Below are 26,317 nucleotides of genomic sequence, written 5' to 3' on the forward strand. Positions count from 1 at the left end.
CCTGAGCGCGTGGTGTCCGACCGGGGCGTTCAGTTCACATCCCGGTTCTGGCGAGCATTACACCAGACCCTCGGGACAGAGGTCTGCCTCTCGTCAGCCTACCACCCACAGACCGATGGCCAGACGGAACGGGCGAACGCGGTGCTGGAGCAGTACCTCCGGTGTTACTGCAGCTACCAGCAGGATGACTGGGTCGACCACCTGGCATTGGCGGAGTTCGCCTACAACAACGCGGTGAATGCGTCCACCCAGCAGACCCCGTTCCAGGCCAGTTACGGTTATCATCCACGGCTGTTTCCAGATGTGCTGCCGGCATCCGCGGTCCCGGCGGTGACGGAGTGGCTTCAAGAGCTCCAGTCCCAGCAACAGCTTTTGGTGGAGCAACTGCACCAGGCCAAGGAAGCGTACAAAGCCCAGGCCGACCGCCACCGCCAGGTGGAGCCGGAACTTCGCGTCGGTGACCTGGTTTGGCTCTCCACTCGCCACCTCCACCCTTCTCGACCTTCGCGGAAGTTGGACGCCCGATTCACCGGCCCGTTCCCTATCGTGGACCAAGTCTCTCCTGTGGCATTCCGTCTCCGGTTACCCGCAACCCTGAAGGTTCACCCGGTCTTCCACAGGTCCCTTCTGAGTCCAGTGGCCCCACCCGACGAGTTCCACCCGAACCGTCCCCGACCGCAGCCAGTGTTGGTTCAGGGAGAGCCTGAGTACGAGGTGGAACGCATCCTGGACTCCCGATACCGCAGGGGAAAGCTGCAGTATCTCATTGACTGGAAGGGGTACGGACCGGAGGACCGTTCCTGGGAACCAGCGGCCAACGTCCACGCACCTGCCTGCCTCCGAGAGTTCCATGCGACGTACCCCGGCAAGCCGGGTCCGGACCCTCGGTTGAGGGGGGGGGCCTGGGAGGGGGGATGGTGTGATGGCCTGGGATTCCGATTCAGAGGATGAACCAGAGGAATCCCAGCCTGCACAGGAGTCCCCGCCTCCAGGGCCGGCTGAACTGGGGCAAGGCCTAGATGCTGAAGAGCCTGCACCTGTGGCAGAGCACCAGGAGCTGGCCCCAGGTGAAACCCTTCAGGCCCCAGAGGGGCTTGAGGACTCAGTGGCTACAGGTGAGCCTCCTCCAGGGCCCAGTAACCCTTCGGCCTCTCCTGATCTGCAGAGGCTTAGGGCAGAGAGGCGAAGGGAACTGGTTGCTCCCAGGAGGAGTGCTCGCCTTAAGGCCAGAGGAGGCGGGGCTCCTGGGGGCCGGGACCGCCCCTGGCCTTAGAAGAGGATAAAAGCCCAGTCAGCCCGGTCCCAGGTTGCGGGAGCAACGTCGTTGTTGGCTTTGGACCTTCCTGTGTTCTTGATCCCTGCTTGACCTCCTGTTCCTGACCATCCGGTGCTCCTGTTCCCTGCTCGGCCTCCTGTTCCTGACCATCCGGTGTTCCTGTACCCTGCTCGGCCTCCTGTTCCAGCGTTCCTGTTCCCCGCCCGGCTCTCCGCCTCGGACCTCGCCCCTCTTCGTGTGGACTCAGACTACGCTCAAGGTACCTTTCCCCCGGGTCCAGCACACCAGGACTCCTTGCCTGGGAAAAGCGGGGAGGAGAAGTTTCCTCCGCTACCTACACCCTCCTTGCCCAGAAAGTATCCATGCAGAGAGGGGAGGCGCAGACTGGGTGTCCAGAAGCTGCTTTGCTGGGGAAAGTTTAGGAACCGCCCACTCACGGATTCTGCCAGCGATTGAGCCAGCCACAGGAGAGTGGGGCTCCGGACAGATAAGGTTTATTTTGGCAGCAAAACAAGGCTTCACAGCCAAGCAGGGAGATATTTGCCTGCTTGCTCTCGAGCAACCCCTTGGAAACATAACAGCTGTGATTTTATTTTTTTAATAAGCTGTAAATTTATTATTTAATATACTGAAGGCCTATGCTTCTTGAAACTGCTCGAGTTGATGTTTTTTTGTTTTTTTTTTTATAAATTTTTATTGGGTTTTCAAATTTTTTAACAACAAACAACACATATGACTTCCCCCCACCCCCCCACATACATCCCACTTCCCCCATTTAATTCAGCAAGTTCTTATTCCTCTCTCTAAACTTAATCTCATTATTCTCCAACTTAGTTCATCTTATTAAACCCCATATTATTACCCTATCTTCTTATATGCAATAAATCCTTTTTTCTAAGATCAATCAAAATTTATATACCAATCTCCCCTTTTTTATATTAAAGTATAAATCAAATTTACAATATCCAAAAATCATAAAGTTTTTCAAAAATCTGTTTTCCCCCCTCCCTCCCTGCCCGGGTATCTGTCCCTTCCCAGGTAGTTATCCTCCCATAAAATTCCTAGCCAGGATTCCTCACATCTCCAGCCCTCAAGTCTATTTCAGTCTCTCTCCGGTTTTTCTGTTGATATTCCTTTTTGCTGGTTTCCAGGTCTCGAAGGGTGTCTGTTACAGTTACTTCCTCTTCTCCCAGTTCAAACCTAATTGAGAAAACTTGTTGCCAGGGTTCTACCAAAAGTCCTCCAGGTTGCAGATAATAAAGGCCAGAAAAGAGGAGGAAGTCCCAGTTATATTTCTTTACTCCTTTAATTTTCATAATTCCACAGTTTCCAAGGGCTTCCTCCTTCACTTTTCTCCTCAGTCTCATGTCTTCATACTTTGTAATCCAAAAGGTTTCTTTGTTCTCTGGCAACATAGGTTTCCACACTTTCTCTTCTCCGACTTCCTCCTTCACCCCCTCCAAAGATGTCATATTTGGTTGAGCTACAGAGTCTCTCAAGAACAAGTCTCTAGTTCCATCAGCAAGGTTGTTTGTTTTAAAAATCAAGGTCATGTATTGTTCTTGTAAGATTCCCACGAGAAAAGAGGCTCTCTCAATTTGTGCTAGTAATTTTCCTTCTGCAGCCATTGTAGTGTCACTGGTTTCCCCTAGGGGGATTGCCATTGTTCAAAGTTCTACGCCAGCAATCCTTTACCCTATTGTTTATTACTTTGTTTCAAATCACGTCTGTTTATATGTAACACCTTTAAACCAATGAGATATATAATAATACAGTTTTGTCCTTTGTTCAGCTGTTTGACAGCTCAGTTGACAGCTGTCAAACTCCGATTCCTTGAGGCTAGATTGGTGCAGGACGCTCCCAGGTCCAAGGGGGGGGGTCACAAAAGTTTCCAAAGTTCGTCTCTTCCCTCCAGGACAACTTGGCAAAATAAAACTTGTTCTTAAAAGTTATTAAAGTCTCTTACCAGTTTCCGTAGTCTCTTAAAATCTTTTTTCCGATCTTAGATTTTCGCTCCTTGCTTCCAATTGTCTGTATGAAAGGGGGGTGCGGACTTCCCTTTAGCACATCCCCCCGTTTGCCCGATTTAAAAATAACGATTTTTTAAAGTCCAAGTTTTCTTCTACTCACGGGGTGTTTGTATCCAATCGAATTTTCAGGTAGAAAGTTGACGCTCTCCGGTGAATGGCTTGCGGCTTCACTCCACTGAGGTAGCGGTTTTACTCTCAGCACCACGCCACCCCCCGTACCTTCTCCGCAGCCTTTAAAAAGGCTCTTCGACTGTCAGGGGGGGCGCTTAAGGTGCCCACCGAGTCACCAAGTCCACAGGTATCCGCACCTGTGGTTTCTAAGGGTCCCCGCGTCGCCGGCGCGGCAAGACCCGTCCTCAGAGGAGCCGATTCCCTCCGGAGCTCGGAGGGAATCCGCCATTACACCGATCGCGTCAACCCGGAAGTCCCGAAACTGCTCGAGTTGATGAGTTGGACAAAGTAAGACAATGAACTTGGCTTAGTGTTATGTGTGAACCTGACCATTATTGCATTGCTTTTTTAAAAAAACATTTCTATGCATTTATTTTTTCAGCAAATACCATTTTAAGTAAGAAGTCCTTACCTGTGCTGCAGTTCTCATATACAATGTCATCTATTGCTGCTCCTCCTCCAAGATCCTTGATCCGAATGCCTTCAAACAGAACTTCAAAATTTCTCAGCTTCCCCAGATGTATTTCTGCTTTCTTCCAAAGGCCACCATAGTCTCCAGAATCACTCCAAACCTTTGAAAGACCACTCTCAGTCTTAAAAGAAAAGAATAAAGCTTGAGTGAATGCAAAACTCAGAAGGCTGAATTTGCACCTGCCATGAGTATGAAATGTGGGTAAAAGAAAGTGAAAGTTACAAGAAACACTGTTAGTTAAAGCAGGGCTAGTCATCATCTGCAAGGTACCACCACAAACATCCCTGACCACTGGCCATAGTGGCTGGATTTGTTTGGAGTTGCAGTCCAACAACAACTGGAGGGTGCCATGTTGGCAACCCCTGACCTACAGCAGAGAATAAAGACTGAAAGGGAATGTGCAAGTGAGTGATGCAACCACTGTCCTTGGTTCACGAAAAGAGAGAACTTAAACATCCATGGGTAAATGTGCAAAGGGTCACATTGCACAAGATTCCTGATGCACGGGGAAATGATGTAACTCACTCAGGCATCTTCTACTTTCACTGTTGCATTACACGCAACACAACTTTTATAATCAAGTCAAACTTTCAGGAAGGGGTTATGTGGGTCTTGAAGGAGGACTGGAAATCTTTACCCGTGCATGTGAGATTCAGGGTAATGACAGAGAGGAGACCCAGGTAAGAGCTGGGAGTAAAGGTTGCCACAAGTGAGAGGTGTTCCTACCATTCAATACATGTAAGCTAATTATAGTAAGTTTCTGTGAAATGTCCTTAGGGAACAATGACTTTCCCCCAAGATTTGTACACTATCATTTTGCTATTGTTTTGGACATTATTCTCTCTAATCTGTACTTTTAAGCTGTTACATTAGGTTAGCATATTTGTATTGTTTTATATGTTGTTTTAGATCATGTATGGATTTATTTACATGATGATTATTTTGTTCTTGCTTTTCGAATTGAGATATTATTGTTGTTTGTTTGATACATTGTGAGCCACTTGGGCAAATTTTTGCAGCAAAGTGCATATAAATAAACAGATGGTGATGATAAATCTGATTCTTCAATGAACAGACAGTTACCGGTAAGTACAAATTGTCATGTACAGGACCTATTTTCAAAAGTGTTACATCATTCTTGATGCCTTTCCCAGCTGCTACTTTTTCAGGCTTCAAATCATCCAAGCAGCTAAAATGAGCAAATTTTCTTATTACATGGCAAAGCTACAGCTGGGTTACACAACACCCGCAATTTAAGGTGCCACAAAAGTAAAATATATTATGCAGCGCCTGGAGGCAATCTTTTTTTGGTCTGAAAATACACTACTGATTTTGTTAACATTTTCTGTATTGTGTACATAGGAGATTCACACAAATATGCAATCCTCACAAAGCCTCCAACTTTGGGGTAAAGTGCTCTGACAGGATGCAACCCAAGGGCTAGATTATATTTTACTACAATTATAGGACTACAAGGGAACAACCCCATATTAAGGCAAGAATCCAGAATCACATACTACTTAAAAATACAACTTAACAAGTAATAGATAAGGGCACCTGACCAGATAGATCAGTTAGTTAAACGGTGTCAAAGACACCAGAAGACAAAAAGGGACTTATGAATGAATGTGAAATTTACAGTCACTGGAAAGAGACCGATGGATCCATCCCTACCTGGCACCGGTGACCACAAACTCAGTAGCTAAAATGCATAATTTTAGAATAAATATTTAACATGGTTATACTCAGCATAATATATTTATAGTTGTAATATCCAGCAAAAAAAGATAACACTATGTAGTTCAAATATGCAACCAGCAGACTACTCCTATGCACATGCTCAAGTCAACATTAATTCAACGGCACATGAACAGCACAATTTAACTGATTCCACTATATGTGTAGATAGAGATATATAAAACACTTCTACTAGTGCAGTCAATTCCAGGGAGTGAACACAGACTTTCTGAATACATAGCCTTTGCTCTAGGTCTCTCTTATGTGCAGTTGATTTGGCAGCTATGGGATGATTAACAGCAAACTAAAACAAACAAGGCCCCAATTAGTACTTAGCTATGGAAACAATACGAATGCCAATGAAAATCAATGATGGCTTACACAACAAATTTGCCTACAATGACTTCTGAACCTTCCTTACTTGGAATGCTAAAAATCCATTCATTATTCATGTCAAGGCCACATTTGGCCTACAACCAGTATCATTAAAGTGATTGAAACATTTAACTGAATGAGAATTACACCCTCTTGGACTGCAGTGATGCACATACTTGACTGGAATAAGTCCCACTGAATTCAGTGGGACTTACCTTTAGAGTAGACATGATGGATATGCTTGAACAGTGGCACACACTCCACAGCATGTATAATTGTCAGCTTGAGGTGCAGCAACCTCAGCTGGCAGGAAGTAAAATGGGTAGAAATTACTCCATGCACAGAGGCTACTCATAAGGCAGCACTTGTTGCTTGCAATACAGTGCCTGCTACTTACTTACTTCTCTCTACACTCTAGTACTTAAACATGTCCTATGTGTTTATCAATATAATTGAAGGGGGGGAAATGCCGTCAGTTCATGCAACAATAAAACTGGAGGGTAGCAAGGGATATGATCATTGTTATTAGACAATGTAGCGAAGACATAGTCTGCAATTATGCCATAAGATTATGCCATAAGAATGGAGGGTGGGCATGCACATTAGAGAGGTCTCCAGGGATCTTGCAAGTGGTTTTAAGGAGTAAAAGGTTCATTGTGGTGCAGTGTTAAATAAAAAATAGAAAGGGATTCCAACTGTATTTAAAAAGACAAATTCCGTGAATATTATCATATACTAGAAGAACTGAGGGTTTGTTGTTCAAGGCTCAGTCTCTTAACTCACAGCCTTAACTCACAAGGTGGATTTGGGGCAGCATGACCAGTCTTATCGCACTGGGCGCCAAGCCTAGGGGGCGCTGCAGGTCACCGCAACTATGATGTTGTGAATTGAGCAGAATGAAATGCAATAGGCAGAGAACGCAGATTTTTGGCATCACACAGGGCACAGCTGTAATTTGAAAGACCAAAAGTCTGCCCCTGCTTAACTATGTCTCCTTCTGTCTCTCTGCACACACAGCTCCTCACTCCACAGCAACATGGTGCTTTCTGCTGCTGGACCCTAGAAAACAAGTGTACTCTTTTCTCCTGAATGGTGAGTGCAAATGTACTCCCAGCTTAAGTATGACCATCTTTCTGTTGGAGATTCATTCCCCGTGTCTGCAGTCATGGGATTGTTGTCTATCACATGACAGTGTATGTTTTCATTCCACAGTGTGGGAAGTGACAGAGACAGGATGTTTTGGTATTACTGTGTTCTGTGAAGTGGGACTATTGTCCTTTGTTCTTTCTCTCTTTGCTGTCTGATGAGAAAGAGGAAGGAGCTAAAGCAGAATGCTCCGAGTGTATTATAGGTAAATAAACGTAGATTAGCCAAAAAGATGTGCTACTGAGTTCTGTTCCACAAACTGTGAATACTCTGCAGATCCCTAAGTGTACTGATGTCTCCAAGGCATCAGTCGCTGTGATGTTCAGGTTGGAGAAAGCTTTTGAACGATCGACAAGGAGGGAGACAACATGCCAGTCAGGCATGTGTCTCTGCCAGGGTCCTACACGAGAGTAGGATGCTCCTAACACTTTCTCCTTTTTGCCTCCTCTTCTTCTTCTGTTCTTCTTCCTCCATAAAGCCCATTGAGTGCACTTCTCTCTTTTGCCACCCCACCACCATGATTCTAGGGTGGTCAGTGTGGTGGGTTACTAAAAAAAGCCAAACAATTTTATGGGTTTCAGGAATTTTACTTTTTGAAATATGGCAACCCTAGATATAGAGACCAGTTAGACAAATTTGTCAGTGAAGTATGTGAGACTGACAAACTCCAAGGGACAAATTTGGATAGTTCTGCATCATGGAAGTGTGTGGGGGCATATATATATATATATATATACACACACACATATATGTGTGTGTGTGTGTGTGTGTGTGTGTGTGTGAGAGAGAGAGAGAGAGAGAGAGAGAGAGAGAGAGAATACAAAGACTCAGAGCACTTAATTGCATCTATTCTTTTGGTTGTCTTTACACATACATGCAGTTTGCCCTTGAAATCTCTCTTGTGTGGGAAAACATTCCAAAACATTATTAATAGGAAGAGTCTGATTAATTAATAAAAGTGCTAGCCATTGACTGAGGAATTAAGCAGAAGCTTTAACTGAAGTGGAAATTAATAATGGAAAATTATAATGCAAAATTGATCCATTTAAGTATTTACTGATAATAAAGTGAATTAGACATTTCTAGTATTGAAGCAGTAAGGCCCATAATCCTTTAGACACGTTTACAGATATGCTTTATCTGTTGCATAGGGAATAGCACCACTGAAATGAGTTCAAATACGAAAGGCCATTTGGATCAGATACATAAATGGCTATTTTGCAAACCTTGTAAACATTTCTGGATCTGGAACTGCTAGAAGAGCCCATTACTATTAAGCTGCTTAGCTTCTGCTGTTTCAAAATTTATAAATACTTAATAAAACATCAAATACAGTGAAAATATTCAAGTATAAATAGGCCAACATTCTTAACTGAAATTCTGTTTGAAAGGTCCAAAACCATATTTTTCAAAATAACATATTGTGGAGTTTGCTTGGAGAAGAAAAACAGATTCTACTTTCATCACAAGATCATTGTTGTCAGTTCTTTGGGGACTGTGAGTGCTTGAGCTATATGCATGCCATTGCTGTGTGCAAGGACACTATTTTAAAGCACTGTGAGCACTGTGCACGTTGACAGTACCAATCACCAGCTCAAGGGAAGCCTTACTGAGAAGTTCAACTGGAACTTACCATATACCGGTAGTCTGAGACTGTATGCTTGACCTCACTTTGCTCTGAGCCATGAGTGTATCACTGTGGTGGACAGGGAAAGCCTACTGTGTGAATCACCTCAAATTAATTCCAGAATCCAGTGCCATATCTAAATACAATTAACCCCTTAATTCAGCGAATAATTCCCCATTGGGTATGATTATGAGATGGAAAGCACACCCCTCCTTAATTAATTGGACTATCCACATGGTCAATTCCATTTTAGGACAATCCCAGGAAGCTGATACACACAACTCTTTTCTAAACTGCACTGTCTCTATGATGGATCTCAAGACAGCAGGCTTCTTTCTTTCTGTAATTAGGCTTTAGACCCCTCCCTTACTTCCACCCTCCCAGTATACCCTTGCCTCCAAGCTATGTTTATTATTTCATCTGAGGGTTAGTCAAAATCCTAGGCAGAGAGATACCAGCCAGCATCTTTCTAAAGAGTTTTTCCTCTGTTTTTGAACTAACTTAGTACCAGTGGTGCCTTTGCGACACCAATATCCTGTGCCGCCGCCCCCCCCCCCCGTCTCATGCTCCAGTCTACATCAGAGTTATGGTACCCCTAGTGGTGTCCCTGAGGCTCCGTGCCCAGTGTGACTGAACCCGTTATACTCCCCTAAATCTGTCTGTTACTAGGGCTCAAAGAACCCAAATATCAAATCAGAATTAGCTATATTATTACCCATTCCATCACTGCCTGAGCCTTACGAGGGACAGAGATGCATTTCACACAAAGTGTGTGCAAAGAAATCCTGGAAATCTATAACTCCTCTCTAGTTAGCTTCTTTGACCCTTATGTTTTTTTAATTTATTATTGCATTTACTTATTTAATGTATTTATAGAAGTATTTATATACTGCCCGCTCATAAAATGTCAGGACAGCATACAGCAACATAAAATCTGTAAAAGTAGTGAAGAACAATTGTTAACATGACTGGCTACAATCAGTAAGACAACCGACTATATACCACCTTTCTTTTAAGGAGGTTAAATCACCCAACTGACCAATGTAGAGAAGACTAGGGTGGAATCTACACACATATAAAAAACGTTCTAAAAATGCTTTTTAAAAAAGCGTTTTAAAAAATACATTGAATTTTTCATAAGGCTCACCATCGCCATCTAGTGTCACATTGTATATTGCACTTAAAACATACTTAATATAGTTTACTTGCAGCTGTATTGCTGAGTGCCAAGTTACTGTGGTATGGTGGTTAGAGTGCTGATTAAGACCAGGGAGATGCAGGTTTGAATCCCCACTCTGCCATGATAGTGATTGGGTGAGCCAAGGTCACAGAGTAACCTACCTCACAGGGTTATTATGAGGATAAAATAAGGAGGGTTTTTATAAGTTACCCTGTGCTCCTTGGAGGCAAGTTTAATGAAGATATTCTTAATTCTGAGCCAGTTTTCCAATAGTACTTCACTATTGTTTGTCCAGGTAACAGCATTTGTAATTTGTTAACATTTCTACTCCATTTGTGTTCCTGTCAATAGACTAAGTTCTCTCTGAAGTTTTTTTGTTTTTGTTTTTTAACCCTGTTAGATTTGCTGACATCAAATCCCTGTTGTAGAAAACTGAGCTGGGAAAATGATGGTGTAGCTGTTATCAACGTTTTGGAGAAATATGTATTACTTTTGATGGAAGCTGAAATTAAAACAAACATTTCAGTACAATTGTAGCAAAAACCTAGGGACTGTATTTTATAACCCTTTTCATTCTTTACAATAAAAATCAATAACCTGAAGACAGACTGGACAGATTAACATACACTTTCTTTGATTCCCTGACATTAGAGCAAGGAAATGTTTGTCTACAGCAACTGACAAACTGGAAGAAAAAACAGTGGAGAAAAAGCATCTCTCCATCTCACTCTTTTCTCTCCACAAACAAGTTAAAAAACATAGGAGCACTGTTTGCCTTTTGTCAGTCATCTGGACTCCCATAAATTATTTATTGTGATTTCCAAATCCACTTTATATTTCTTTCCAGGAATAAAGAGGTCACGCTGGTTTATGTAGTGAAATTTCTTCATCTTTGTAATTCTTTGTTTATGCTTCCACCCCTCAAATCCCCAAAGAATGCAGAGAATAAAACAAAAGCTACACTTTGTCTCTGACCACTCTACTAAATCTCACCTAGTTGTGACCTTTACACATTATTGTCCATTGGAGGCTGTCCAACACTGTAAATAATTCCCAGCTTCAAACTGTTCACATCCTCTCACACATAGCTCAAGCTGTCCGAGGAACGAGAGATGCCACAATTGAACATTTAATCAGTGTTATTTAACTCCCCCCCTCCCAGTGCCCATACATCTGCCAACAGAGGAAGTGAGCTTGGCAGAGGGGGGTCAAGGCATGATAGGACTCGTAGTCCCTGCTCACCCTGCCTTGGAGACTGGACCAGCAGGTGCAGCAGAAGCGGCAACCCATTGGAAGACAGCACAGTGGTAGGGTTGGGAAGGGAAGGGAAGGAAAAGGGGTCATCGTTTTGCCACCACTCCAGGCTCCAGGGTTTCGGGTACATGGACTTCAGATGGTTGCCTTCAACTCAAGAGGCCAGTGCTTAGCCTCTTCCAACCCCTCAACATGCATTTTGCATGCATATCATGAAGAGGCAGACGGTTGGGTTGGAGTCTGAGTGCAGAGTCCATCTCCATGCTTGGCCTCCTCCACCCATTCATGATTGGAGGAGCTCAGCCCTGCACCAGCAGACATTGGGAGGGGGCACCTATGGTAGCTTGTCTTGGATTAGGGGAGAGGAAAGTCATTCTGGAACAGGCCATGAAGTGGTATTTGCCTGCCTGCCTCTCTCTCCTGAAATCTTGATCTTCCAATTCTAAGTTCTCAGCGCTACCATTTCTAGTCATTGTAGCTGCAAACGCAGAAGTCAAAGAGGAAGTACCCCAAAGAACAGGTGGTCGTTATAAAGGTACTGTATAGGGCTTCCGTGATGAGTTTGGGACATCCATTGATGTCCACCAATGCTGCTGTTTGGATGCTTGTACATTTGAGGGAAATATGCTAGCATATTGGGACTAGTAGGAGACGAACTAAAAATCAGAACAACTAAGGCTGCCTTGTGAGCTTCTGGTGTATTAGTGTGCCAGCCACTCACAAAAGCACCTTTGCCTCTGGAGAAAGCCAGCATCTGGAAATGCCCTATTTATTATAGCAAAGGATAGCCATCAGTTACCAACTTTCATCATAACTTGTGGTCTTCAGGGACTCAAGGGAGAGAGGGACTTAGTACTTCACATTTTAAATTGCATTATTTAATGCACATCATCTGTCAATATAAATGATATCTCAAACAGGAATAAAATGCTCCCTCTTGTGGTGTGAGATGAAATATTCCACTAATTTGAGAGCATAATCATTTTCACATGGGAAAGGTATACTAATTTCAATCAATCCTTTTGCTGGAGGCTGCAATCTTAGACATAAGGCAATGAGACTTACCTAGGAGTAAGTCCCATTGAATGTTCACCTAAATCTCTATCTGTGTGTGCCTGTAGCAAGTTATACACATGCAGAATCATCACGCATGACAATCTGCATTAAGAATTCCCGAAGTTGCTGCAGGGAAGTGTCCTCTGTGAACACCTTTTATCATATGGCAGGTCCCTCAGTTTCACTTGTGAAGTACACAGTGAGAGAAGAGTCACGGCTCCAATATAGAGCTAGAAATGTCCAATTCAACTGAGTTCAACATGGGTTATTCCCAGGTAACTGTAGACAGGGTTGTAGTTGTTTTTTATAAAATATTTATGTCCAGCAATTCATTTTTTTAAAAATCAGAGCAGTATACAATGTACATAAAACCATAAGATAAAAAATAAATTAAAAAGTTAAAATCAGAAATCAACTAACTGTGATGGAAAGATATAGTCTTAATTGCCTGCATAAGCATGGTGGAATAGAAATGCTCTTGGCATTGAAACAATAGGTGCCTGCTTCTCCAGTGGAGAAGATGTGGGAGGAAAGAGGATTCTTAACCCTTTCCTTGCACACTTTTTCTCCCCTGCACAATCCCACCCCACCCCATCCCTTCAGCAAAGCAAGGCTCTGGGGAAAGGCAAGCTGGAGAAGAACTAAAGTTCACTTCATAGTCAAGCTCAACATTACAACATTCATATTCCAAAACAAGGAATATTTTGCTATTTGTGTTCACTTGCCAAGGACCCAGTTTATAGTTGCTGGATATCTGATAAGCATCGGGTGAGAGAGGAGCAACTGAATTTGTTATTCTGCTGTCAGACTACAGGTTTAGGTGGTTTGATTTATTGAACGGTCACTTTTCTTTTCTTTTTACGAAGGAGCTGCTAATTAGAGAACGCCATCACCACAAGTCTTTCTTTGTGATATCTGAACATGACAAGGATACCAAACATCACTGTTTTCCTTAGATTGTGTGTGCATACTAGATTATACATAGTGCTGCTTTCTCCCAAAATAGAATACCCTGTCAGAGCTAAGATGAGTTATTGCCAATAATTCTGTTATAAAGTGCCAGCGAACTCTCTATATTGACTTGTTATCAGCCTAGTGAATGACAATGTGCCAAGGGATGCGCATCCTCATTCATAACTCAAAGGAAGGTTAACTCTTCTGACCTTCCCGTCTTCTTTCATTTTTATTCTTGTCAAGAGCAGCCCAAAGAGGATCATTTGATTTCCTTTAAAAATCTTTCTTCTTGGTGAAACCACCTGGGATTTTTAAAAATCCCTTTTGGGATTCTTTTGCAAGTGCAAAAGAAGAAAATCCAGGTAGTCCACACCTGCTTCTAACTAGTTAATGCTAACAAGGAAAAATCCAGCCATCCTGAGCTGCCCCAAAGTCTGTTGTTCACTTAAAACCCTCATCTCTGACCCTCAACTCTGGAACCTGCTCCAAGAAGCTGTATGTGGATCATCTGCTTTTCCTTGGGCAAACCAACCAGATGGGCAGGGTATAAATAATAAAATTATTAGTAGTATTATTCATTCCAACTCTTATTGAGATTCCACTAAAAGCCCCTTATACCTCCTTCCCAAGTGAAACTGTACAGACAGCAGTAATAACACAGTCATAGTAGGCAACCTTCTGTAGACAAATTGAGGGCAAATGACATGTAATACTAAATGATCAGTCTATTAATTGCCTTCTATATACCATCTCAATATGATTTCCACATAAGGTAATTAAATGTTAAAAACACAAGAACAGTGAATATATCTGAAACACAACTAAACCCTAACAGAGTAGACACTTGTGCTAAAGACCCACAGTTGGAAATGCCTGTTGGAACAAAAAATATCTTCAAATGTCTGGGGGAAGAGACCATCTCGGCTGTGAGTCTGGAAGACCTGCTCCCTGCCTTACTGGCTTTTCCCACCCAGACTGGGAAGGCGAGGCCCTGACTGACCCTAATTACAAAAATTGGATGGGGGACCATGTGTTGAGAGCCCGGCATTGCGGCGAGTTGGACTGGATGACCCTTGTAGTCCCTTCCAACTCTTCAATTCTATGATATTCAATTCTATGATATTTAAAGGGCTGTCACATGGAAGATGTAGCAAGCTTGTTTTCTCCAGCTCCAGAGACTAGGACCTGAACCAATGGCTTCAATTTACAAGAAAGGAGATTCTGCCTAAACATCATGAATAACAGCAAGAGCTGCTCAATAGTGGAATGAACTCCCTCGGAAGATAGTGGACTCTCCTTCCTTGGAGGTTTTTAAGCAGAGATTGGATGGTCATCTGCCATGGATGCTTTAGTTGAGATTCCTGCGTTGCAGGGAGTTGGACTAGATGACCTTCCAACTCTATAATTTTATGATAAGCATTTATGGAATGAAAAGTTATGAGGGTCAAACAAGATGTTACAGGATATACACTGATAAGAAATGAATCAGTATGATCATCCTAAAACTTTTGTAGGCACAAATAGTACTGAAAGTGTGATTGCCTATGAATGCTCTGATAGCAACATGAACTCAGATCACTACAGATGCACAGTAAACTGGACATGTGGAGGGGTCCTAACACAGTCACCAGAAAGGAGGAAAGCAAACCAAAAGAAAAGTGTGAAACTTTTTTTATGTTATTTTCACTAATATAAGCACATTCATACACATTCCTTTCTAGAGAACTACATTGCAAAATTCAGAAAACTGAATTTCAAAGTATGATTGTGTTTTGGTGCACATATTGTTCTGGAAAATGTGAATTTTGTAGGCTCTCCCTCAAAGGCAAAGTGAATAGAATTTCCTCCCCATCCCTACTTGTTCCCCAGGTCTTCCTTCTGGGCTCCTGGCTCACCTTAAACTGTTGCTCATGACCCTGCCTCAGCAATTCTAGTATCAACCTTTCTTACAAACTCATTGTAAAGATTACAGACTAGGAATGTGAAATGTTTTTAATCTTTGTAAGTGCTATATAAATGCTACTGTAGAATATCTCCCTACAAGGATTTATCAGAGTGACTAGCTTTTCTCAATAACTTTAAAGAATGCAATCTTTCCATTGACTTTATTTCTGAGAATAATCTCATATTGGTGCCATTTCTAAAGAAGCATTTCAATTTTGAGCAGCAGCGTGGTATTCTCACCTCAAATATTGTCAAAGTTCAGATCTAGCAATTACTTATATATTTATGCAGGCCTCTGTATTTTTAAAAAGTTAAGGGTCTATGTGCAGTCCCCTTTTAGCAGCCTTGAGCAACCATTTATACAAACGAGCAGAATAAATTTGCAGCACATTTTAGAAGATATTAAAGCCTTTGACTTCTACGGCAGAAGCCTCATTAATCTAACCTTCTGTCCAACGCTACAGGAGTCTGAATGCGGTGTTGCTCTGGCTAGGGTTCCAGACAAGAAAGGAAGGGATTTAAAAACTCACATGGATCCTCCTCCATTCCAGGGTATGAAAGGTTGTCATCTGGATATCCTCTAGCCTTATACCAAGAGACCTTATGGAAAGTGCAAACATCAACTACAATTCATTTATAGTTCTAACTCTGACCTTGAACAATAAATAGGACACTAACTCAGAAGAGATGCCTGTCTTCATTTGGGCGGGGTAACTTCAATTTTGCAACTCTTTTTAGTTAACCACACACAGAGACTGCAATCTGCATGCAGTTCAACCAACTTTGGATCAATAGTCATCTGGGACCACACCCACCCAAAAACCAACAACCCTCACTTAGATCCATCTCAGTAGTTTTGCAGTGGCGGGGACAATATTTTGGAGCATGTGTTCATATAATCACATGACTACTTCACCTTAGTGCTAATGGAGGAAGCAGAAAAATCTAATCTTAAAATTACTATGTGAACCGAATATGGTCTCATTGCTACTTTTGAAAACACAGTGATATTTTTTCAACAGTTATACTTGCTAATTCCTTTGTATGGATGCAGAAAATTGCACTTTCATTCCCGGGGTGTCATGGGACATAAATAAAACATAGCATTAATGTGACCATGTTTATTTAGGACACCTGTTCCCTTGTGTAGCCTGAGCATAATACAGTACATGGATTTCAGCAGCAATGTCTTCATCTAGATATGTTAGGTATTTTATTATTAATGTAGACATTATTTTTCTCATAAAAGCATAAGTTTTGGGATTTTGTTTTTTCCTCTGACAACAATTCTGGAACTAGTTCCTCTGACAGTTCTGGAGCACAAACACCATGACAAATTGCAATTTATTAGTAATTTCAGCAACATAAAATGTTGCTGAGAAAGGTAATCTGTCTGACTGAGAAAGTGCCAATTTTCTTTTGTTGCAAAACAGCTCTCTTTGCAGCCTCAAAGTAATTAGATACACCTCACACAGGCAACAATAGCATCCAAGAGCAGCATTTACACTGCAAATATATCAAATGGGTTCTGCATTAAAGTGGCAAATGAAGCATTTTATGCAGAATATTGAAAAGAGAATGATGCTGTGCCTTTCCATGGTAATGAAATACTAAAGGAGAACCCCAAATTCACAGGTTGACAGGCCAGAGGTTTCAAGAGAGTTGCACTTCAACTTTTAGTTTCTCAAAATGTTGCCTGGCACTAAGGGTGTCTGGCTGATTTCATAAGTTCCAATTCCACTGCAATGAAACTGAGTTCCAATTCCACTGCAATGAAACTAAGTTTTTTGAGACCCAGAGTTTTCTGTGTAAAAGGTCCCTGTTTTTAGGCTTTGGATCTCCAGTTGAAGGTTTCTCAGGTTGCAGCAAAGCTTTGGAGAGCCAGTACTAGTCAGAATAGATGATACTGGGGTTGACAGACCTTACTTCACACAAGACTGCTTCCTAGGTTCACTTCTTTGTATTTACTTCCTACCGAACCTTGCAGTTGTGGGATGGGCTGCCTTTTTTTTAGAGGTTGGCTACAATCATTCTGTAGTTTAGACCTTATTAAAGCCCAGGCACGCCAGCTTGCCCACCGTGACTGAGGGGAGTCGGGGCTGCACAACATGCTCTCATTACGCATGCACACCATGTGATGCTGCAAAATGCAGCCACTGCTTCAAAATGCAGCCACTGTTTCAAAAGGCAGCCACTGCTTCAAAAGGCAGCCACTGCTTCAAAAGGCAGCCACTGTTTCAGCCCCACACACCATCGTCCACATTTCTAGGCTGCAAAAACACAGAGATTTTCAGAAGCTTTCCATCCAAACATTCCCACCAGAATTTTATACCAGCTTTTCATTAACAGTTTTACATCTGCAGGTATAGCCCACCCCCCCCACCCCGCATTACCCATATTTACAAATGCTTACATTACTATGCTCCTTTTAGGCATTTTGAAAAATCTCTCCTTCCATGACTCTTTCATAGTTAGCATACTAGGTGCCAATATTTCTGCATCATAGTTTCAGAGATTCTGTAATTTACAAAGGAAAATATTTTTTTTTTTTTAAAAAAAATATTCCCGCCCCCACAAAAAAATCTTCTTGGCAATCTGCCAACATCTCCCCCTAGTATGTCAATGGCAAAATAATATAGAAATAAATAAATAAATCACGGCAGGGATATCTCTGGAATTTAGCCAAAACTCTTGGGCAAATTGGTTTGTAATAGCAGTATGTCCTAAGGTACAACAGATGGAACTCCAAATGGGGCATCTGGTAGGTAGCAAGGCAGGCTCCTTTTCTTAGTTTCTTGCTTTGCTTTGCTTTGCTTTGCTTTGCTTTGCTTAGCTAAGAGACAAGAGATGTTGTCATTCTCATCAAAAGAAAAGCTGCCAAAAAAGAAAAGAAAAGAAAAGAAAAGCTGCCTGCTTTTCAGAGTAATGTGCAACCTGTAGCCTTCCAGATGCTGTTGGATACCAGCTTCCATCAGCCCCAGCGAGCATTGCCAATGGTCAGGGATGATCAGATTTGTTACCTAAGAACATTTGATGAGACGCAGGTGAGCCACCACTGACCTAGAGGAATGAATACTGCCTGTATCCCTTTTGCTTCTTGGCACAAATTTATGAATCATAAAGGAGGGGGAGGAATAGCTCAGTAGGAGTGCACATGTAAATTCGCCTTGGAATGAATTGGCATTGGTGCACACATCGTAAACCTCATGACTGTACTAAATGGGCTTGCAATGTTTTGCACGTGTACAATTTCATTTACTGCTGACATCTTAGTCTTATATCCCAGTCTCAAAGAAGTTAACGGAAAACAGCTCAGCACAAAATATCACAACATTTAAAACCACAACATACATCAAAATAATATAAAACAAGTCAAAGCTACATCCATGTCAAAACAGTAAAACACTAAATCCATTAGGGCTAACTGAGTAACAAGGGTCCTGCTTCTGGCCTTGATGTCTCCTCCCCTCATTTAGCTCCAATGATGGAAGATGCTTCTCCATGAGAAGAACCTATGAAACTAAGTATTATTTCATCCATGTGCTCTAAATTTCTGCACCCTCAAATGAGACAAATGATTACTGTATGGAACACTCTTTCTCTCCAAAATAAAGTTTTTTCTGCCCTCAGAAAAAATAATCCTGAAAGTTTTTATTATATATACAGAAATATACTGACTGTTTTCCACAGGCTAGTGATAGCATAATTCTAGAAGATTTTTGTGACCCTCAAGGACACCCCTAATTTGTTTTTGGGGTTTTTTTAAGTTGTGTGGTAAAATCCTGACCACTCCCATGGGTCCTTTGCTGTGATGCCATTTTTTTTTAAAGCTGACTATTCCTATAGTCCCCTCACCACGATCCCAAATGGTTTATTTGTGGCACCCCTACAACATCCCCTCCAAACTTGTCCTTTGATTTTTATTTTTTTAAAAACTAAACTTAATCATGAATTATGAAAACGGTTTTAAATAGTGTAGAATAAGGTTTCTGAAGATGGTGTTGAGAATTGCAGTTCTCTCCACCACCACTGTTGCAGTTCAGCCATACCAGTTTGACATGAGGCCCCCAGAGGGTTGACCCATGTGTCAGTGTAGACCTTTGCCTATGAAAAGCCAGCTACTCCTGCTCAAAATGTTCCTCTCCCTGATCCTTTTCTGCTGGCCAGAAAATGACTGCAGCAGCCAAAATAAACAGTGCTATCCCCCAGCTTGAAGCTGTTCTTGTTGTCTCTAAAAGACCTTACAATGTGTGTCCCTACAATGCTGCTTGGTATTTGCAAGGCAGAGGAACACAGATTTTCTAGACGAGTAGAAGCCACGAGTAGTCAGAACAGCTTGTCTTTCATTCATATATCTATATATCCTGTCTTTTTCTTTTGTATGCATATATGTACACACACACACAGAGAGAGAGAAAGCAGTCATGAAAATCTCCCCTGTAACCTCCAGATAAACCTCTCAGTAGCAGATTGAGAAGAAGCACAGATCCAAGGTGTCCCTCCACTACCGTGTCCCTGCAACCAAACACTGACATTCATGAACCAATTGATTGCCCAGGAGCCAAGGCGCTGTTCTGTAAATACACCCCCATTTTAAAATTTCAAGTCAATTTCAGCAAGCAAGAGTAAGGAATTAAAGCAATCAATTTCTTAGTGAGTGCTAAAAAGCACAATGCCATCTTTGAATGGTTAGTCTGATGAATGCCGACCAAGCAGGCGCAAAATTGGCACATATGCTTGTAATATATCTTGTTTTTAATTATCAACAGAGAAAGAATTTCAGGGCAAGGGAGCTCAAATGGCAACGGAATTGAGTTTTGTGAAGTGAGAAAAGCATGTGTTTCAACAGCATTGTTTGTACGCAAAGGGTCCCAAGTTCAGTCCCAGGAATCTTCCGTTAAAAGATCTCAGGTGGAAAAGGCTTGAGGGTCTGATTCAGAATATAGCAGCTTAATTTGTTTAATTGACTAGAAATTACTTAGAGACCAAACCCCAGGATTTTTTTGTTGGAATATATTCAACTGGTGCTGGTCTTCAACTGGTTGTTCAGGACCCTCTGCCAGTTTGCAGCCCTGATCTAAGAGCATCAATACCACCCAAAATTGACACTGGCAGGGCTAGCAGTTGCAGGTGATATCAAGAGTCAGGGCACAGCGAAACAGGACACACCATCCCTGACTGGTGCCCATCACCACATCTTATGGAAAAGAATTCCAGAGTTCAAATCTACACTTTGTACTACTTTTGTGAAGTAGTCCTTTCTGTGTTCTGTCCCAAGTCTCCTGTCAATCAGATTCATTAGACGATCCTCGGTTGTAATGTCAGGAGAAAAACTCTCTCCTCTACCCCACTTTCTCCACATCATGTTCAAATTTATACACCTCTATCATATCTCCTCTTACTTGCCTTTGTTCCAAATTAAACAGAGGTTACACAGAGATGGTCAGGAATGGTTGCTGGCATCCATCTGTCTCAAGAGACAATGGCGTGTGCTTCCAGGGGTGAAGTCAAACCGCTGGAGAATCACAGTGTCTGCTGCGGTTGCAGAGACTCATAACTGCCTCCTCCCACATAGCGGCACTGAAGTGTCCTCTCTGGGGCACAAGTCTTGGCAGTGTGCATGGAGGTCCTGGACTGCCCAGACGACAAGACCTCACTGATGTGGTCCAAAGAAAAGCAGAGCAATACATTTGGCACCAACGTGGCTGCAGGAGTGCTGGAAGGAGGCATACAAGACACCATCCAACCACCTTAGAGACCCTGCTCCAGATTTGTGTAGGGTTTCTCCTTAGCCTTTTCTTCTCCTGAAGATGTCCTGCAAGGTAATGGGTACGGACTTTTTCTCAGAGTTTATTCCTGAAACCTTTCTCACTAATTAGTATAGCCACAAGGCTGCAGAGGTTTATGGTTAGCGTTTTCCTTCTCCTAAGTGGGCTACCTTTCCAGGTTGATGAGCCCCACCTGCCCCTTGCTCAAGATTAGGGATGATATACAGTTCCCAGTCGGTTAGTAGTCTGGGATCCAATCAGAGCATGAAAGATTGCTAAAACATTCAGGGAAATGGGGGTTAACATTCTACTACATCTAGAATCAAAGGATTTGGGATCTACCCAGTTAAGTGGGTAGTTAAGTGGTACATAACAAGTACTGTTTTGAGATAATAAATTCTTACACATCTGTAATGTAAGCTTAGCCAAAATCAGACTGTCAAGAATATAACACTGCCAAAGAGAAACATTTCAAATATGACAAACTGCATAGTATGTTGAACTGCAAGGCCTTCCCTGTTCACTGATCAATGAAATGAGTTTGCTAGCACAAGAGACTCCTATCTGAACATGGATACTTCTTGGTTAAATTAAGAACCCCTATTTGGGAATAACACCCTCTCTCTCTCTCTCTTTCCTAGACAAAACTAATATAAGTGAGAAAAGTGAAGAAAGTAATTGGTGTAGGTCAGGTAGTGGTGCCAGGGAACAGTTCAGGTGAAGAGCCAATAAAAGCTAAAAATAAGCCACGGGTTTTCATTTGACAGATGGTAGGGCAGTTTTATCTTTGCCCTGGCTCAGTAGCACAGGTAATATTTTAGCTGGTGAGATGGCAAAATGTACAAAATACAAGCCTAAACAAATGGCTTTAAAGCTGCATGATGCTTCAATTTTGTTCCCAGATGCATCGATTCCAGCATGATATAGGCCATGCCTCTTCACATCTATTCTATTGCAAAATTTCCAGTGAACACATGTTTTTCCAGCACTTTTCATTCCTGTGCAAACCTATCTAGAGTTTAGTCTCTTCACTTTCTTAGGGGGGAAATATACATGCCCTGAGAGATTATTCTAGTAGTTACTGTAACTGAGACATGTCTGAAGAGAAAATCCTTGGAGTCACAGCATGAGTTACCATCATTAAGACAAATGATCCCACCTTGATTGAGGGGAGCCAAGGAGTGTTAGGTCAGAATTTGGCATGGTATACACTGGCCTTGATTGGATCTCCAAATAAACACTGCTGGTTTGCTACGTGGCACATGGACTACTACAAACCATGTGGAGTTGCTCAGGTACAATGTGACTTGTAAGAATGTACTGAATGAACACCCTCAAGATGTGGGGGGAGAAGACATAGGGCCAATGACGTATGAATGCAAAACTGCAATTCTGTATGAATACAAAGAAAAGGAAAGATTGTACCACTATGGGCACAAAATTCATCTTCCTCAAGCTACCTTATATCACATTAAGATCAAGTTTCTAAATCCCTGACTGACTAATGTATGCTTGAAAATGTGTGCATAATGTTTGCTGAAATCTCAGAAGTCAGAGAGGTGGCTGCATAAGAGTTTGGTGGTTTGAGACAGGATTTCAGTGTCCATTAGCAAAATAAATAAAGCTGGCAAGTAGTTAGAAGGACCAAAGAGAGAGTTGAGGACCATAAGCAGGTGGCAGGCAGAAGGCTGAGAGGGAGAGACATGCTTGATTTCTGCTTGAATCCAAGCATGTGACTATGGGAAAAGCAAGACCTTCTGGGGTGTTAATGCTGTGAGCCCTTTTATCAAAGGCTCAGGTTGTATACAGTAGTACCTCAGGTTAAGTACTTAATTCGTTCCGGATGTCCGTTCTTAACCTGAAACTGTTTTTAACCTGAAGCACCACTTTAGCTAATGGGGCCTCCCACTGCTGCCGGGCTGCCGGAGCACGATTTCTGTTCTCATCCTGAAGCAAAGTTCTTAACCTGAAGCACTATTTCTGGGTTAGTGGAGTCTGTAACCTGAAGCGTATGTAACCCGAGGTACCACTGTATATGTAAACAAACCATATATCCTAAAGGCACCACTGTCTCTACTGTACCTCATCCTAAGGAAACCAAACCCTGAGTGAAATCTTGCACTGCTTAGAGACTGGGGTGGTGTGCAACAATATTTTACTGAAAAATTCATCTTTATGTGAGACAGAATAAATATGGACTCTCAGAATCTCTGCTTTTGATTTTTAGTCTGAAATACATACAGCCCTAAATATGGTTTTAGATACCAGGAAGATATTAGTTAAGTATTACCGCTCATAAATTTGTTTTCCTAACCTGCAGGAAGCTGGCAGCTGCAATGGGCTGATGCTTCTAATTAAAGAATCTTTCCTTGGCTTACACTTAGATGATTGTTAAATAATGCAGTTTACATGAAAGCCTTATTTGACCTTTTTATACAATTAATTAGAAAACTAGTGTCTTCTACTATTTTCAGTAAAGTAAATTACTTTGGATCATCACCACAATTAAATGTAGGATCTCTTCTCCTTCAATGGCTACCTTAGCTTTTATGCTAGACACGAGAAATTAAAAAACAACCATTTTAGCAAAGAGCTGGATTATTTTCTGTTGAAGCAGCTTTCAATTTCACTGAGATAAGTTAAAACATATCGGCTTGCATCCAAACTGCTATTTTAGGCAGACCCAAGGGCTTCTGCATGTCCTGTCAGATTTTTGACTGTTTCTTCTCTTTGAACAGAAGATTTCCATGGCATATCACAAAGGATATTTGAAGCTCTTGTCAGTTTCAAAAGCAGTTTGCCAAGCACCATGAGGGAGCTGCTGGAGAAACACAAGTCCAAAGCTCCCTTGGGCATGCATGTGGAACTAGTTGCACAGTTCTATGAGCCACTGTGCTTGATGTTCTAAGCCTGCTAGATTAACCAAAGCCATTGCTATGTAGTGGAACACTTCCAAGGCTCTGCAGAAACACACACAGCCCACGTCTCTAAACTATAGAATCATTAAAGGACACAACTATCCTACTGGGCATATATTAAATTTTAATTGCTAAGGGCTTGTGGATGCAAATTTGCTCATTTTGAACGGTGGGGGGGGGATTAAGTATAGGATAAAATGGGAATTAAAAGGAGAGATGCTTTGCTACCAGGTCTAGCACCAAGTATGAGGCAAGCCCTCTCCCAATCAGTGGCCTCCTGGCTGTGTGCTTACACTATGAGAGATGCTCTGGGTCTCCAATGGAAATGTTGAATTGTGGGTGGGTTTCCAGAGCCAACTGTTGCCGCCAAGTATATTTGCATCTGGGGAAACAGGCAAGTGGGAGGGGCACAACAGGAGTTGGCGTTGGTAGGTAAAAAGCAAGTGTCAATGCCAATGCTACCCTGCCTGTAATCTCTATTTTCTTTTGCCAGGTCTAGCTAGGCTCAAGAGGAAAACATCAAAGTATTTGCAGCCCTCATCTTTCCAACCAGCAAAAGAGGAGTCATCTGCATTGTACCTTTTGGTAATCTTGGTTTATCCTTGGAAAAGAAGGTCATATGTCCTTCTTTTATGGTGCTGTGGATTTCAAAAGCAGGAACCTGGCAGCTAAACACCAGTTTTTTGCACAGGAGAGTGTCTCTGCAGTATGTAAACTGATGCAAATAATTAAAAATTGAGACTTCTCCCACAAAGGCATTTCATACTTAATATCCAACTATTATGGAGATGTGACCCTGTAGCCATTTCCTGTTTGCTTCCAGCAATTGTATGCTGAAAACAAACCTTGGACACTTAAATCTGCTACCTGCTGAAATGACTAGGAAAACGGAACAGTATAGTTAAGCCATCTCCTGCTTTTAAAGTGGATCCAGATCAAGAACAGGGAACCTTTCCCTTTCAAACATTTGCAGCAGGCTACTAATGCAGTAGGGAAAAGGTGGGGGACTATAGTGAATGTGAATCTTAAATCTGCCCATCTTTTCAAAGGAAAAAATTGGCCAATATTGAAAATAATCCCAAAAATCCAACTGCAGTTCTTACTACTCTTTTACCTGAATTTTTATCCAGTCTATGGAAATCATACTTTTTACATTCTAAAAATATTCCCACTCACCCATTTTTTTGAGCACTGTCAGAAAACTCAAAAACACATTAGTGACCCTTATTCAAAGCAATCCAGTCTTGTGTGCACTGGAAAGGTTTATTATTCCAGGTCAGCAAAGCTTTGACTGAGTTTTTAAATTGGGCAGTTTAAGAGTAGCATAAGATTCTCTTATGATAATTTACCTGCAATAAGCCTAGAATTTCCATTTCTCATTTGTAGAAAATGCAACACAGCCAATGATAAAATCCTTTGCCCATACTTTAAAGATCTCATTACTTTCCCAAAGGATTTTCTATTATTACTGATTTTCCACTATGACTGATAGCTATTTACCTTTTGTTTCTATTAACATTTTGGATTAATTTTGCTACCATGGCCTACAGGGAGTTGAAACAGATAGCCAATCAGATTCAAGCCTCAGGCAGCTCCCATCAAAGTTAGAAACTCAGTTCAGTACAATAGTACCATCTCGGGACTATTCAATTGCTCATCGTCTAACATTGTGTATGCCATCAAATGCCAACAGTGTCCTTCAGCTCTCTATATTGGACAAACAGGCCAAACCTTACGCCAAAGAATAAACGGACATAAATCTGACATCAGGAATCACAAGACAGAGAAACCAGTAGGAGAACACTTCAATCTCCCAGGACATTCTATACAAGATCTCAAAGTAGCTGTTCTATTACAAAGGAATTTCAGAAATAGACTGGAAAGAGAAGCTGCTGAATTGCAACTTATTACCAAACTTAAAACCATGGAGAGACCTGGTCTGAACAAAGACATTGGATTCTTATCTCATTATACATGACAAAGCCATTTTTCACCTTCTCACCCCTTGCTTTTTCCTGTAAGACCTATTGCAGTCGTTAAGAGTCGTCAACAGGCTCATCACAGCTATCTGCCAATCACCCATTCCCACCACCCTTCTGAGTAATACCCCTCCCCACCTTCTCACTATATAGAAGGGTCTGGTGACTTCTGTTTCAGTGTATCTGAAGAAGTGTGCATGCACACGAAAGCTCATACCAAGAACTAACTTAGTTGGTCTTTAAGGTGCTACTGGAAGGAATTTTTTTATTCAGTTCAGTACAGTGCATCAAACCCTTGGTCCAAAGTCAGCTACTGACACAGATTATTACCAGCATGCATGTTATAGGGAGGTGAAAAGCTGTGATTTCAATAACTCCAGAGAAAGCCCAATGTATGGTCTGAAAATGCAGCATAAACGTGATATAAAGT

The 26,317-nt window shown here is 42.0% G+C and overlaps 1 protein-coding gene and 1 long non-coding RNA gene across 2 annotated transcripts in view; one reads left to right on the forward strand and one right to left on the reverse strand.

The window, feature by feature from the left end:
- The window catches only part of LOC309325795, a 46,189-nt gene extending 20,885 nt beyond the window's left edge, over positions 1–25,304 (forward strand). The window contains exons 2-3 of the long non-coding RNA XR_014150013.1: positions 7,079–7,153; positions 24,402–25,304. This is a non-coding gene — a long non-coding RNA (uncharacterized lncRNA). The remainder of the gene's footprint in view (positions 1–7,078; positions 7,154–24,401) is intronic.
- The window catches only part of MALRD1 (MAM and LDL receptor class A domain containing 1), a 238,211-nt gene that overhangs the window by 97,173 nt on the left and 114,721 nt on the right, over positions 1–26,317 (reverse strand). Inside the window, exon 30 of the mRNA XM_081881827.1 lies at positions 3,890–4,070. Coding sequence (XP_081737953.1) covers positions 3,890–4,070 — 181 coding nt within the window. The remainder of the gene's footprint in view (positions 1–3,889; positions 4,071–26,317) is intronic.

This window comes from Podarcis erhardii (assembly GCF_964252035.2).
Source record: "Podarcis erhardii genome assembly, chromosome: 12".
NCBI lineage: Eukaryota > Metazoa > Chordata > Lepidosauria > Squamata > Lacertidae > Podarcis > Podarcis erhardii.